This window comes from Bufo gargarizans, chromosome 2 (genome assembly GCF_014858855.1).
Source record: "Bufo gargarizans isolate SCDJY-AF-19 chromosome 2, ASM1485885v1, whole genome shotgun sequence".
In the NCBI taxonomy this organism is placed as follows: domain Eukaryota; kingdom Metazoa; phylum Chordata; class Amphibia; order Anura; family Bufonidae; genus Bufo; species Bufo gargarizans.
The window spans coordinates 622,433,210-622,448,799 of record NC_058081.1 but is presented as its reverse complement, the minus strand read 5'-3'; the positions used below and the strand labels follow the sequence as shown (position 1 = coordinate 622,448,799).

General features: G+C 42.0%; 1 protein-coding gene across 1 annotated transcript in view; it reads right to left on the bottom strand.

The window, feature by feature from the left end:
- PRXL2B (peroxiredoxin like 2B) overlaps window positions 1-15,590 on the bottom strand; it is a 35,559-nt gene continuing 19,969 nt past the window's right edge. The window contains exons 7-8 of the mRNA XM_044278345.1: window positions 12,163-12,223; window positions 1-253 (exon numbers count right to left, since the gene is read on the bottom strand). Of these exons, the coding sequence (XP_044134280.1) occupies window positions 12,197-12,223 (27 nt within the window). The 3' untranslated portion in view covers window positions 1-253; window positions 12,163-12,196. The remainder of the gene's footprint in view (window positions 254-12,162; window positions 12,224-15,590) is intronic.

Genomic DNA, 15,590 nt, shown 5'->3' with positions numbered 1-15,590 from the left:
TTTCAGAGACATTACATTACTTTATTCATTATCAAATCAGCAGGAAAAACGTTCTGAACATCTGAATAATCTCTAGGTAATGGTCTACAGGTCTGCAAACCAATTTGAAGACATTGTGAGTCTGTTGCCATCAATTATTAGAAACAGATTGAAGGGAAATGCAATGTTTGGACCCGAATTGGGATGAGCATCAGTACGTGCGTGAGGTTTCCAACAGAAACATTCTGAGGTTCAATCATCTCTGTTGTCATGTCTGGAGAAGAAGGAAAATCACAGATTAAGATGAAATAAGAACAAAGGGTAATGTGCAAAGAAAGCAGATCAAGCTGGAAGAAATGTGATTGGTATATATTTTTGTACACGACCCAACAGTGAATTTAGTAGACTGTAGCCATCTAACGTAGTAAAATGGTGAATAATGTTCAGTTTTGGGACTAGATCCCTTGCATCAAGTGGAATCCTTTAAAAAACTCCTTTACCCCAAATACTAAATTTGTGGGATTCCAAAGCAACTAGTCCTGCTACAATGACTTCACCAACAGGAAGAACATTTAAAGAATCTGGCTGTTCCACCATTGTCTTTGCATTAAGATATTAAGATACTGTATTGTGCTTTTAACCTATAATACTCACTCTGATCTTGACTTTAGCTTTTCCTCTGCCTTTGGCTTAAGGGCCCTTTACAAAGGCAGATCATTTAGAACAAGCACGCTCAATAGTGGTTATCTGGCAGTGTAAATGGACTGCCTATTTCCCAATGTATGAGTGAAACGCCTGTTCATTGGGTAATCCGATTATTTGTGCACACAAAAATCAGTTTTCCGGTGGCATATTGTGCTGTGTAAACACGATCTGCTGCCGGCAAACAATTTAGTATGAGGAACAGAGATGGCATCAGCGATCGCTCCTTCCCATACTCTGGAGGAGATCGGTGCATGTAAATGCTGCAGTTTCCTCCACCAGTGAGAAGCAGATTGTCGGGAAGGAACACTTCCTTCATGACAATCTGCCGTTCTGTTGTACCATGTAAAGGGACCTTAACTCATTTGAATTTGCTCCTATAGATCTTAGCAGTGTACCCACCATTACTCAGTGACTGCTCTGGTCACCTCAACCTGGCAATCCAACCAGCACCATAATCTAATACCTCCATGTGGAGGGTCAGTACACCTCAGTTCACTATAGCCAGCACCAAACAAGCTATGACTCAAGGATACAATTTTTAAATTGGGGCGGTTACGGATTTCACTAGTGTGTAACAGGGTCCTTTCATCCATTACATACTACTGCTGTGCTATCAGCCCCCTTCGGCACACAAATTGGGCATAACTGAATTACTTCTAACAACTGAAGTTTATGGACTTACTAGAACTGAGAAAAACCTCGAAAAAAAAATAAATAAAAAATTAGTGTCTATAAGTGGGTGTATTAACACCCGCTAAATGGACCCCTGGTCCTAAGGTAGTAGCTAGCTCAAGACCACTTGGTTGATCAAATGGACGGAAAGGGCACCTACATGAAATCATTTTACCTACAGTAAATTTGCTCTAAGTCTCAGGCATCACAAGGCAGCAGTTACCACTAGCGTAAGCACACAAACACAGAAGAATGATATCAAAGCTTTGGGACAGTGACAAGAGCCAGAAGGCAACCAACCAACAAAAATAAAATAAAAAATCAATGTACAGACATCATTTATCCAACACATATGGATCCCTGTAAATATACTTGTATGGTGATCTAAAAGCACCAAATAGCAGTGAAGACATCACGTCCTTGATAATCAAACTTAAAGACAAAGGTGGTCATTTACCATCAAGAAATACGCCTATATTAGGCGTTTTTCTGGTGCAGATTGTGGCGCAGAGGTTATCTTAATAAATGACTCCCAAAATCCGGTAACCAACAAGCCCATCAGCTCAAACAAAATAGGCCCGATACCTCATTTTTAAAATATTGGTTTCAGTGGCTTTATCTTTTAAGTAGACTTACTGTACATTCCATGGAGCACGTTTGGAATAAAAATGTGGCACTCTACAGAGGACCCTTCATTATGGAAAGACACTTGTACTATGCCATGCTACACATGTTATTTGGAAGGGTCAAAATGCTCAGTAGAATTATCCTTCCAGTCTGTGATAAGTGGAGGTCTTGACCTACAACACCCAACCTCAATGATATGTCAGAAGATACAATAAACATACATGAAACTCTTAACTACTAAATTTGGATTTGTAATATATCCTTCTCTATCTGATTACTTTTCCCTCTTTCCGGGAACTACATCGTACAAATACTTTATGGTTTGGATGGATATTGATAGCAGTAAATCTTTAATCAGCTACGCCATTTTTTTTTTCCATGTTTTTTGATTGTATAAAATAAAACAGTAGATGTATCCAAAATTCTGAAAGAGCATCAATTCCGGAGCCAAAGATATCAGATTTATAACATTCTGTTCACAAGACTGGACAAATAATCAAGAACACACGAATTTTCATGCGGCATTAATATAAAGCTAAGGCTACTTTCACACTAGCTTTTCGGCTTTCCGTTTGTGAGATCCGTTCAGGGCTCTCACAAGCGGTCCAAAATGGATCAGTTTTGCCCTAATGCATTCTGAATGGAAAAGGATCCGCTCAGAATGCATCAGTTTGCCTCCGTTCCGTCTCCATTCCACTTTGGAGGTGGACACTAAAACGCTGCTTGCAACGTTTTGGTGTCTGACGAAACTGAGCCAAACGGATCCGTTCTGACACACAATGCAAGTCAATGGGGACGGATCTGTTTTCTATGACAATAGAAAACGGATACGTCCTCCATTGACTTTTAATGGTGTTCAAGACGGACCCGTCTTGGCTATGTTAAAGATAGTACAAACTGACCCGTTCTGAATGGATGCAGACGTTTGTATTATCTGAACGGATCCGTCTGTGCAGATCCATGACGGATCCGCACCAAACGAGAGTGTGAAAGTAGCCCAATACAAAAAGGTGAATTCCAATAAACAAAACCAACACAGACAAAAAAAACTGACTGAACTCTGAAAGTTTTTTTTAACTACAGAAGGCAGTGTGTTGTACCTGTTGAAAAGATCATACTTCAGCTCCCTGGCTTCTTTCACTGGTCTTAGATACCAGTCCTGTAAACTTCAGAATGGTTGGGGCCATGTGGGCCACTGCAGTCATTGACTGGTCTCAGCATTTACTGTATGTGTCACCAAGCAACATGTCACTGCTGGGAATGTAATATTAAAGGTGTGGGAACCAGAATACCAGTGATTGGAGCCAGGAAGCCAAAACGGAGTGCCAGGGAGCAAGTGAGTATGATTTTTTTCAACAGGTACAACACACTGCTGCCCACAGTTAGGGTTCATTCACACATCCGCAATTTCGTTCTGCACTTTGCGGAACGGAATTGCAGACCCATTCATTTCTAAGGGGCAGCACGATTTGATGCCCGGATCCGGAATTGTGGATCCGCACTTCCGGGTCCGCAATTCCGATCCCGAAAAAAATAGAACATGTCCTATTCTTGTCCGCAATTGCGGACAAGAATAGGCATTTTCCATTAAGTGCCGGCCATGTGAGGTCCGCAAAATGCAGAACGCACATCGCCAATGTCCATGTTTTGCAGATCCACAGATCCGTAAACACAAGGACATGTGAATGGACCCTTAAGCAGTACCAAAGCTGGACAACCCTTTTAACCCCTTGGATAAAGGAGTTTTTTTTAAATCATTTCTCTTCCCCATCTTCCTGGAGCCATAGCTTTTATTTTTTATGTTTGAGTATCCATTTAATATGGCATACAATGTAGTGGAAGAGGGAAAAAATTCCAAATTGGGTGGAATTGGAAAAAAAGCAATTCCTCCACCGTTTTACATGTTTGGTCCCTAATGTGTTCCCTTTGCAGCAAAGCTGACCTGTGCCCTTTATTCTCTGGGTCAGTACGATTACAACAATACCACATAGGCATATGTTGTTTTTTTTAATCTATAAATAGTTTAAAAATAAATAAAAATAAATTATTTATTTTTTATTTTATTTTTACATCACCATATTCTGACCCCATAACTTTTTTATAGTTATGTCTGAGTGGTGTGGGGGCTCCTTATTTTTTGCAGGACGATCTGTAGTTTTTACTGATACCATTTTGGAGTGTGTGTGACTATCACATTATATGAAAAAAATGTGGGTAAGAGAAGCAATGAAAAAAAGGCGAATCTGTCATTTTGATCCTTTTTTCCGTTACACCATTCACCGGACTGGAAAAATATTTTTATATTTTAATAGTACGGACGTTTTTTGGATGCAGTGATGCCCATGAGGTTTATATTTTTTGTTATTTATGCATATTTTTATTCTATGGAAGGAGATTTACATTTTTTTTTTAAATTATATTTTGTTTTCTTTTTTTTACGTTTTTTGTAGCCAGTGTTTGAGGCTTCAAGACAGTTTTTTTTTATTCATTACCATGTTTCATATAGAAGCATGGTAATAGCTGAATTGCTAATTTCTTATGTTGGCCTGCCTCTTGCTGGCCAACATGAGAATTGCAACTCTAATACTCTGGGTCTCTTCAGAGAGACCCAGCATATTGAAATAAATTAGCGGCATCCTCATTGGCTGCAGAGCATGCGGGTATAAAGTGCGGAAGCGCAAGCTTCTGTTTTTTATGATTGCGATCAGCATTATTGCAGGTTGCGGTCATTAGCCGCTGGTCTCTGCTGTTTTGAAACAGCAGAGAACCACCCGCTGCATGTTTATGCATCACTTCAGCGCTTGTAGTGAAAGGGTTAAGCATTTTGTACCTGTGAACAGATGGTTTATGATACAATTACATGCATGTGAAAACCAGTGAGGTTTGAATTAAATATGTTCCACTCTAAACACCAGTGGCCATAAATAATTCTTCATTTTGCTTTTTTTTTTTAAGCTGGTCTCACATCACTTATCTCAGGATGTCTTGAGCCAAGGGGAAATATGAGGAAGGACAAATCTGACAAATCTATACCTTACAGTTACTATCTGTATTATACTGCAGTGCTCAGTATTCAGCTGGTGGAGTTACTGGAGGAGATTTATCAAACTGGTGTGAAGTAGAACTGGTTTACTTGCCCATACCAACCAATCAGATTCCACCTTTCATTTCTCACAGCTCCTTTGAAAAATGAAAGGTGGAATCTGATTGGTTGCTATAAATAAGCCAGTTCTACTTTACACCAGTTTGAAAACTCTCCCCCACTGTGTACATATGCAGTGTCCCAGTAGATCACGGCTAAGAGGTCATTTACAGCTGAAAAGGTTAATGTACTTTCCATGCTTTGAGTGAGATCCCTGATGCTGCGTATAGGTAGCACAGTATACATAATCATGTCCTACTCCGTAGCGGGGAGGCTGGACCTTCTCCCACTGAGGGAGGAGCAGGGTAGTCCGATTGCATCAGCCACTGAATCTGGCCTTCCCTACACGATAAGGACAAGTGCTAGACCTCGGAGAGTTAACAGGAAAGATATTCGCAGACTTTAGGATCACAGGGACTGAGCGCGTTAGCAAAGGCAACGCTCGTTTTATTGCCATGGACCTTGCAACTTTCAGAGAGCGTACATTGCTTTGGTGTCCAGACATAACAGATTGGCTGTCCGTTTGAAGATCCGCACCACGCAGTGCGAGCTGCAGTATTGATTCTGAAAGCATACCTGTGGTAAAACTAGGACGATTGCTAGCACCTATAGTAGGAGACTCAGGGACTACTGCTACCATTATTGCTGCTGCCTATACACAGCCATTTGGAAAAGTAAGCTCTGTATTATACCTCAGAATTGTGCCCATTGCTGCCGTCTGCACTGCATCACCCATCATCTGCAGTAAAGGGACAGTTCTTTCTTATAACTAAACCAGGCCTGGTCATTGCCTCCATTATCTGCTGACCCCTACATCTACCCTCTTGTCTTGCACCCTGACAACCGTTCATTATCAAGGGCACCCCACCTAACACCAAGCAGTAGCCATAGAAAGTCTAGGAGTGCACCCGTCATTCATGTGCACAGCCTGGAAAAAACCAAAGTGAGGACTGCAAGCGTGAACTGTGCATACTACTACCACCACCATTATAGCTACTACCACGCCTCCCATCTTCACCCCTCCAGTGGGTTGCACTCACTAGTCTGCTTGGAGTTACTGTGCACATACCTTGCTTATTTTGTACTTATCCTCGGTTACATGCTGAATCATACTCCACAGTTACACTCCCTATTCTTTCTGGGGTCACTGGGTACATACCGTATTTTTCTCCCTATAAGACGCACCTAGGTTTTAGAGGAGGAAAAAATAAATATAAATTTCATCCGACCTCAGCTCAGAGCCCCAATGTGAATATGACCGCCAGGCAGGCCTCAGATCAGACCCCCAATGTGAATATGGTTACTGTTGAATATGGTTCTGGCATTACTAATATGACCTTTGTTGCCAAGTTTTATGTGCTGTCTACACAGAGGTCCTGTACATAAAATGGCTGCAGATGGAAGGTCATGTGGCCAGGCAAATCACCTCCATGTGACTCCATTCAAATGCACAGCAGCTGCCATCTTCACTTGCATTGTTGGCCGTTTTATGCAGGTGTAGGGTGTTTGAATGGAGGAGGTGTGTCTGGTCACATGACCGTCAGCAGCCATCTTATGGACAGCACTTCTTTACAGACAGTACAGAAGACTTATAAATAAAAAAAAAAAAAAAAAAACATGGCTCATGAAATATAGCAAACATCACAGAATATCAACAGACTGTCATATAGTCATCTTACATGCACCTTTGTCACAAGTTGCCAGAAAGTGGCCACTCCTTTAATTTATTTTTACCCTGAGTTACATGCTGAATTATACTCCAGAGCCACTTTCACTGTTCTGCAGGTGAAGTCACTGTGTACATACATTACTTATCTTGTACGGATCCTGAGTTACATCCCGTATTATGCTCCAGAGCTGCACTCACTATTCTGCTGGTAGTCACTATGTACACACATTACATATCCTGTACTGATCCTCAGTTACATCCAGTAGATCTTTTATTTATATAAAATAAAAATATAGTATTACAATAACATAACAGTAATAAAAAGAAACAGAACATCGGTTCCATACACAGTAAGAGTGTGTGTGTATATATATATATATATATATATATATATATATATATATATATATATATATATATATATACACACACACACAAGAAATGAAAGAACGAGGCAGCACTTCCAGCTTTTGGTGTACGGGTGAAGACCCCAAACTTTAATCCAAGCGACGTTTCGGCCTACTCAATGAGGCCTTTATCAAGCTTGATAAAGGCCTCATTGAGTAGGCCGAAACGTCGCTTGGATTAAAGTTTGGGGTCTTCACCCGTACACCAAAAGCTGGAAGTGCTGCCTCGTTCTTTCATTTCTTGTATATCGTGGAGGAGTGGCCTGCCTCTGTGGGGATTTGCACCCAGTCCACAGGCTCTGACTGTGCTGCTGCACTATTTGTGATATATATATATATATATATATATATGTGATATATATATATATATATATATATATATGTGATATATATATATATATATATATATATATATGTGATAGATATATATATATATATATATATGTGATATATATATATATATATATATATGTGATATATATATATATATATATATATATGTGATAGATATATATATATATATATATATGTGATAGATATATATATATATATATATATGTGATAGATATATATATATATATATATATATATATATATATATATATATATATATATATATATATATACATACACACACACACACACACAGTATATATAATCAACTGGTCCAGCCTTATACTCAAACTCAAACTGGTGAATAGCACCACATAAACATGCACACTTCACAATATATATTTACATACTTTTTACTTCCCTCTCCCCCTTCCCTGCCTTCTCCCCCCCCCCCTCCTCTGCCCCCTTAATTAGACCTCAAATAACATTACACAGACTTATTAAATGATCCTGCCCCGAGTAGTAGCTGTGCCAGCATACTGCAGCTCAGCTCCCATTTAAGTGAGCTGGAGTAAGCCGCCATGGTCATTACACAGTGGGCGCAGATTTCTGCTTCAGGCTCCCGTTGTTTTCTCCAGGACCCACCAAAAACAGATCGGTAGGGGTGTCAGAATCAGAATTTTGAGAACTCTTGTTAGATAAGACAGTGTTGCCAAACTTAGACTAAAGTTGTTACACACTGTACATTGGGTCCATGCGGCATCCCAGTTACACATCTTACAGTCCCGAGTGCAGATGGTTTGGTTACCACACACCCTTCCCCTCTCTATCGACCTCAACATCCAGAATGCACTTGATTGACAGCTAGTTATTCTCATAGCAAAGATCTTTCACGTGACCATTCACTCCTGACCCCAGCCAGCTATAGGGTAATCACTGCTGAGAACATGTCTCCACTTCAGCATCAGGTGGGGGGGGGGGACTTACTCTCCTTAGGGAGAGAGCACCTTACTCAGTGTGAGGAGACTTACAGGCCATACATGCTCCTCTGGAATTCTGGGAGGAAAGGGATGCAAATAAGCTCTTAACAAGCTCCGCCTCTAATGCCACCAGATGTAAGGCAGCTAGCTTATAAGTCAGTGTTCAGCTCTTTAGCTAAGCCTTGAGACATGGACTTGGATATTAAATAAGCCAGCACCTCATCTGCAGACAGCTGTTTCAGGGTGATCGCCCCTCATCAGTGCAGAGCAGAGAGTACTGGCTTAACTGAGTGAGAGGCCTCTGTCTGAGTCGGGGTGAGGAGACTTATAGGCCATACATGCTCCTCTGGAATTATGGGAGGGAAGGGATTGCATTGTATTTTCTTTTACAGAGACGCCATCTACTGGTGGCAACTGCTGTAGCATGAGATGCAACGGAACTGCCAGAGATTTCTACGTCTTATATGACTAAGGGCTCATGCACATGACCGCAAAACACAGATCTGCAAAAAATACATCACAGCCAGGGAGAAGGTGAGTTTTTTTTCCTCCCTGGCTGTGATGCTCTGCCACTGTGTATACAGAACATTAGGGGTATATTCACAGCATATGCTCTCCATGGCAGTCCAATAACGCTGAATGGGGTGGCAGCGCTCATACGGGCCTGCTGCTTTATTTATAAAGTGAAACATAGGTCCCCATTCTCGTGATCTGTAGGGGCCCCAGGGGTCAGACCCCCATCGATCAGAACCTTATCCCCTATCCTTTAGGGTCATCTCACAACAACAACTTGAAGTAAAAACATGGATTGAGCTTTAGCATTGCCATCCAATAATCCAGCATATTTGATCTAGCAAATCTAGCATCTCAGGTCTAATTAATGTCAAGTTAAAAGGAATGTTTCAAGAGAAAATTACATACTGCCTGAATCACGTTTTTGTATTAAAGGGCTTCTGTCACCCCACTAAAGTGATATTTTTTTTTTGGGCTAGTGAAATTAGTTATATTGCGATATATGACAATATAATTGTGTTACTTACTTTGATCCAGCAGTTTCTGCAAAAAACAAAGTTTTAATATATGTAAATTCGGTCTCTACCAGCAAGTAGGGCGTCTACTTGCTGGTAGCTGCTGCAGAAATCCGCCCCCTCGTCGTGTTGATTGACAGGGCCAGCCGCGAACTCCTCCTCCGGCCAGCCCTGTCGGCATTTAAAAAATCGCGCGCCTGTGTTGATTCGGCGCAGGCGCTCTGAGATGAGGAGGCTCGTCTCCTCAGAACTCCCTCAGTGCGCCTGCGCCGATGACATCACCGAAATAGAAGACGTCATCGGCGCAGGCGCACTGAGGGAGTGCTGAGGAGACGAGCCTCATCTCAGAGCGCCTGCGCCGAATCAACACAGGCGCGCGACTTTTTAAATGCCGACAGGGCTGGCCGGAGGAGGAGATCCCGGCTGGCCCTGTCAATCAACACGACGAGGGGGCGGATTTCTGCAGCAGCTACCAGCAAGTAGCCGCCCTACTTGCTGGTAGAGACCGAATTTACATATATTAAAACTTTGTTTTTTGCAGAAACTGCTGGATCAAAGTAAGTAACACAATTATATTGTCATATATCGCAATATAACTAATTTCACTAGCCCAAAAAAAAAATATCACTTTAGTGGGGTGACAGAAGCCCTTTAAAGTTTTTTTAAGGAAAATTTTGTGATTTGTTTTATTTTTCATATCACCATCAACATTAAAGGAGTTGATAGGATATGCCCACAATGTCTGATAGGAGCAGGTCCCACCTCTGGGACTCACACCTATACTTTGAATGGAGCCAGCAAAGTCCCAGAGGGCACACAACGCATGCACGGCTGCCCTACATTCATTACTATGGGAGCACAGCTTGGCTATTTTTCGGAAGTCCCATTGAAATGAATAGGAGACATACTGCACAAGCACACCCACTGCTCCATTCACCTCGATGGGGCTCCCATAGTAGTGAATGGAGGGCGGCTGCTCCTATGCAGTACTTTTAGTCCAGCTACCTCTCGCTGTGCTGCCGCCGGAGCTCCACCCCCGCCATAGTTATTCGGGACAGAGCAGCAGTCCGGGGCACATGTGAATTAGCGGCAGGATGGATCCGACCGGCTGTTCACCCCCCCCCCCCCCCCGAACAGCCTGCTGTATCCATCCTGCCGCTAGTGTGAAACTAGGGAGTTTCAGATGCTTCATGTTTTGGAATACTGTACGGAGATTAGTGCTGTATTAGAATGTATGGGCTCCAATGAGTGGAAGTACGTTTTTCGCGAAGTTGCACGTGACTTTGTTGAATAACTTCGGTAGTTGATTTTTAAAGTGGAAAGCCACTTTAAAACTTGAAACCAAATTCTGCTTTAAAGTGGTTTTCCACTTTAAAAGTCAACTACCGAAGTTATTTAACGAAGTCACGTCCAACTTTGAGAATAACTTACTTCGGCTCACAGGAGCCCATACATTCTAATACTGTACGGAGACGGATCTCCGTACAGTATTATTCTAAAGTTTTAAACGAAGCATCGGAAGCTTGCGTCGCTCAACACTACTATCAATATTGTAGATAACACTGAAGCCATCATTCACAAAGACGAAGTAATGGACACCAAGGTGCAGTATAAATTATTTTTGCACAGTGTTATTAAACAACAAGACTATAAAAAAAATAAAAATAAAAAAATAAAAAGTACGGTATTTAACTATATTTTACGCTGCATTTTCCCAGATAGGATTGCTAAGCATAAGGGGCTTCACCTTTGAACACCCTGTTGCTTCGGGTACTTTCACACTAGCGTTGTGAGAATCCGGTAGGACGTTCCGTTCCTGGAACTGCCTGCCGGATCCAGAAATCCATATGCAAAAAACTGATATCTTTTTTTTTTTCCCCGGATCCGTTAGACTTATTTATTGAAATACCAGATCAGTCTTTCCGGTATCATCCAGAATAACGGATCCGGTATTTTTTATATTTTTTATTTCAGAAGCTAGAAAGAACTGCGCATGCGCAGACTGTATGGTATTTGACCGGACAAATTCCCGGAACACTACCGCACTTGCTGGATCCGGCATTAATTTCCATTGAAATGTATTAATGCCGGATCCGGTACCAAGTGTTCCGCAAATTGCTGCATCACCGGATCCGGCATTAATACATTTCAATGGAAATTAATGCCGGATCCAGCAAGTGCGGTAGTGTTCCGGGAATTTGTCCGGTCAAATACCATACGAGGGACGGAACGGAAGACATTCTGATGCATACTGAACGGATTACTTTCCATTCAGAATGCATTAGGACAAAACTGATGCATTTTTTTTTTCCGGTATTGAGACCCTTTACAGGATTTCAATATCGGAAAAGAACAACGCTAGTGTGAAAGTACCCCTATAAGCCAAACGATCTGTGCTGACTAATTAAAGTATCTTTATAGTGATGTGGCTCCAGCTACAGCAAACATGGATCTTGAAAATGTTGAGGAATTTACACAGCATTATAAATGTCATTTAAATAAGACCCCTTTCGTGTTATGCGTCATGATAATCCTATAAAAGCCTTCAGTTAGTTGCGAGATTGCAACAAGGACTGCATTCAGTGCAAAGGAAGTGAAAAACGGAGAAGTCAAGTGAAACCTGTGAACTGCGGCTGCGGTCCTGGATTCTTCATTCACCGTGTGCACACGTCATCGTTACACTATGGAAGGAAGGAGGAAGGTCATGTCAGCAAGGTACAGAAAATACTAAGTATACACACATTTCTTTAGTTTTTGCATATTTGTCACACTTAAAAGGTTTGACTGTCGTTATGATGTTCTTTTTCTGTAACGGGACGCACACCTTTCAAAACGCGCAACTTCGCGAAGGTCTGTAATCAGGTCTGGCTGTGGCTAGTGAAATTGAACTTCGCTTACCAAAAACTGTGGTTAAAGTTAAAGGGTTATTCTCATCTCAGACAATGGAGGCATATCGCTAGGATATATGCACATTGTCTGATAGGTGCTGGGCACTGGGACCCGCACCTATATCAAGAACGAAGCCTCAAAAGTGGCGGAGGGCACACTGAGCATGCACAGCGGCCTTCCACTCAATTTCAATGGGGCCACCGCAGGCCCATAGAAGTGAATGGGAGCAGTGGCCAGTAATGCGCTGTGCCCTCCCATTCACTTCTATAGGGAGAGCGTTTGGTGGTGACCGGTGTGGAGTCCTCCAGCCACCACTTTGCAGGGCTCAGTACCTGATATAGGTGCGGCTCCCAGCACCTTTAAGACAATGGGGGCCTATCCTAGAGCTATGCCCCCATTGTCTAAGATGAGACAACCTCTTTAATTCATGGGGCAATTCTTTTTTCACATAGGGCCAGGTTGTTTGGGATAATTAATAAATGAAATCATTTAAAAAGGTCTTTGTATTTACTCAGGTTATCATTGTCTGGTATTCAAATTTGTTTGTAAATCTGAAACAATTAAGTGTGACAAATGTGCAAGCTCCATTTCAGACGATCTGTTTTGAAAATACCATTTTGGGGTGTGTATGACTTTTTGATCACTTTATTACATTTTTTGGGAAGTAAAGTGATGAAAAAACGGCGAATCAGCCATTTCAATTATATTTTTTTATATTTTAATAGTATTGGCAATTTCACATGCAGTAATGCCCATGTTATTTTTATTTTGTGAAAAGGGGGGGGGGGGGGGGAGGTGATTTGAATTTAGATTTGTTCTAAACTAGATTTGTACTTTGTGATAAGTCCCCAACTGGATACCAACTTGCAATCATCAGATTGAAATGCTTATAGAATAATGGAATTTGCTACATTATTCTATATTACAGTTCAGTCCTGCCACCTGCTGGCTTGAACTGTAATATACAAGTTCCTTACCGGGAAGTGAATGCTTCGGGTTTTAGCCCTCTTAGATGCTGTGGTTACATTTGACCATGGCATCTGAGGGGTTAAATGTCCACGGCCTGCATTACTACCGATAGTGGACATTAGCTGTATAATACAGCAGGCATTTGGCAGCTATGGTGCTCGCTCTGCTCCAGAGAAGGCGCCATCTTTAAAGGGCAGACATCTGCCATACATGTATGGCAGATGTTGTGAGGGGGTTAAAGGCAACAATAGTGTGAAGAATCTATTAAGGGGTTGTGCAATAAGCTACATTTCACTGTAAAGTGTATTCTCATCATTTACTTGAGCTCCCATTCCTCCTTTTATAGCTTTTTATTTACCTCATATGCAGTTTTCTTTTATCTCCCATGCTTGAATCCTAATTTTTGGTCTGTCATGGGTCTGCTGTCCCACCATTCCTTAGGCAAGTATGATGCGTGTTGACTTCAGCAGATCATGTGACATTAACTACGCCCCTTGTTCTTACCAATGAACCTCCCTACATTGCAACGCTCCAATGCAGGACGTGACCTACAGCAACTGAGTATCGAGCACAGATTTCTAGTCCTGTCACATGGACCTCCTGAGATGCAGCAATATTACTAGTGCGCCCCCTAATAACTTTGGTGCATCTTACACCAGCACAACATCTGATTAATACTGGCAGATCTGGTCTCGATTCATCCTCTAGCTGGATTAATGGTTTCATCAGTCATCATCATCATAGTAAAGGGGAAGTCTACCCAGAAGTATCATCCAACATTCAGCATAGATAAATGTCAGAAGATTACATCAGTAGAGAAGGAAGGTGCAGGGTCTTAGACAACCTCAAAATGGTTTTCTGAGATTTAAATACTCATGAACTATCCTCTGGAGGATAGGTCCTCAGTATCTGTTCGGTCAGGGTCCGACACCCAAGACCCATACCAATCAGTTGTTTGAGAAGGCAGCGGCCCTCCTGTGAGTGCTGCAGCCTTCTCGCAGCTTATCAAGCCCAGCTCCGTACATTGTATAGCGGCTTTGCTTGGCATCGCGCTCAGCCTCATTCATTTCTATGAGGCTGAGCCTAGGCCATATGACCAATGAACGCATCATCACTGGCCTAGGAAAAGCTGTGAGAAGGCTGATGCGCTAGTGCAAGCACTGGTTGCGGGTATTGGACCCCACCGATCAGATACTGATAAGTTATCAGTCATAACATCTTGAAAAAACCCCTTAAAGTGAACATCTTAATATATTTTATTTTATATGCTATAGCTCCAAATCCTCTCCATAGCCAGAATATTCTGTCTGCCTGCAGCCACTACTAAGTGAAACCTAAGGGGTTGTCCAGCTACTTAAATTGGTTGTCGAGCTTTTTTAGGTGAAGGCCTATCCACAATTGATTAGGGTCAGTCTGACAGCCCGCATCCCCACAAAATCAGCTGTTCTATACAGTTCTACCACTGGAAGTTGGCACCAGAGCTCCATCAATATTACAGTGGACTAGGTTTGCACTGGGTATCGAACTTTCAATACCCAATGGATACGATACCGGGATTTGCTGTTTTCCGATACTAGGTATCGTGACAACACTACAGTGGACATCGCTCTTCACTACAGCGCTGCTACTATTCACTTAAAGAGTACCTAAACTTCTACATAAAAAGGTTCTTAAAACTGTAAATGTCCTAAAGTGATTTTTTTCTAATATACTTTACTTATTTTTCTGTTTTGCATGCAATATAGGCACCTGAAGGAGTTGTCCAACATTTTAATTGATGGTCTATACTCATGAGGCTGGTCTAGCAGAGCAGGAGCTCCATAGAACAACGCTGCTATCTGTACCAGCGCTGCTCTGCTAAAGTCTGGTATAGATGTGCACAGGCAGAAGAGCCATGCGCTAGGCTGTGTCTGCACCACGCAAGGCTTTAGCAGAGTGGAACGAGCGGCTGTGACAGGCACGGTCCACTGCAGTGCTGATGTAGTGTAGTTTGGCGTCAACTTCGTGAGTCTCGTGACTATAGACCATCAATCAAAAAAGACTGGACAACCCCTTTAAAATACACTCACCCTAACCAATCCAATAGTGCTCCTGCTCTGACATTTCAGGTATCCACGTTGAGTTCATTGATTGGGGAATCACCAAGATAGTGAGTCCAACGGGGGAGCTGTGGAGTGTTGGAATGAGAGT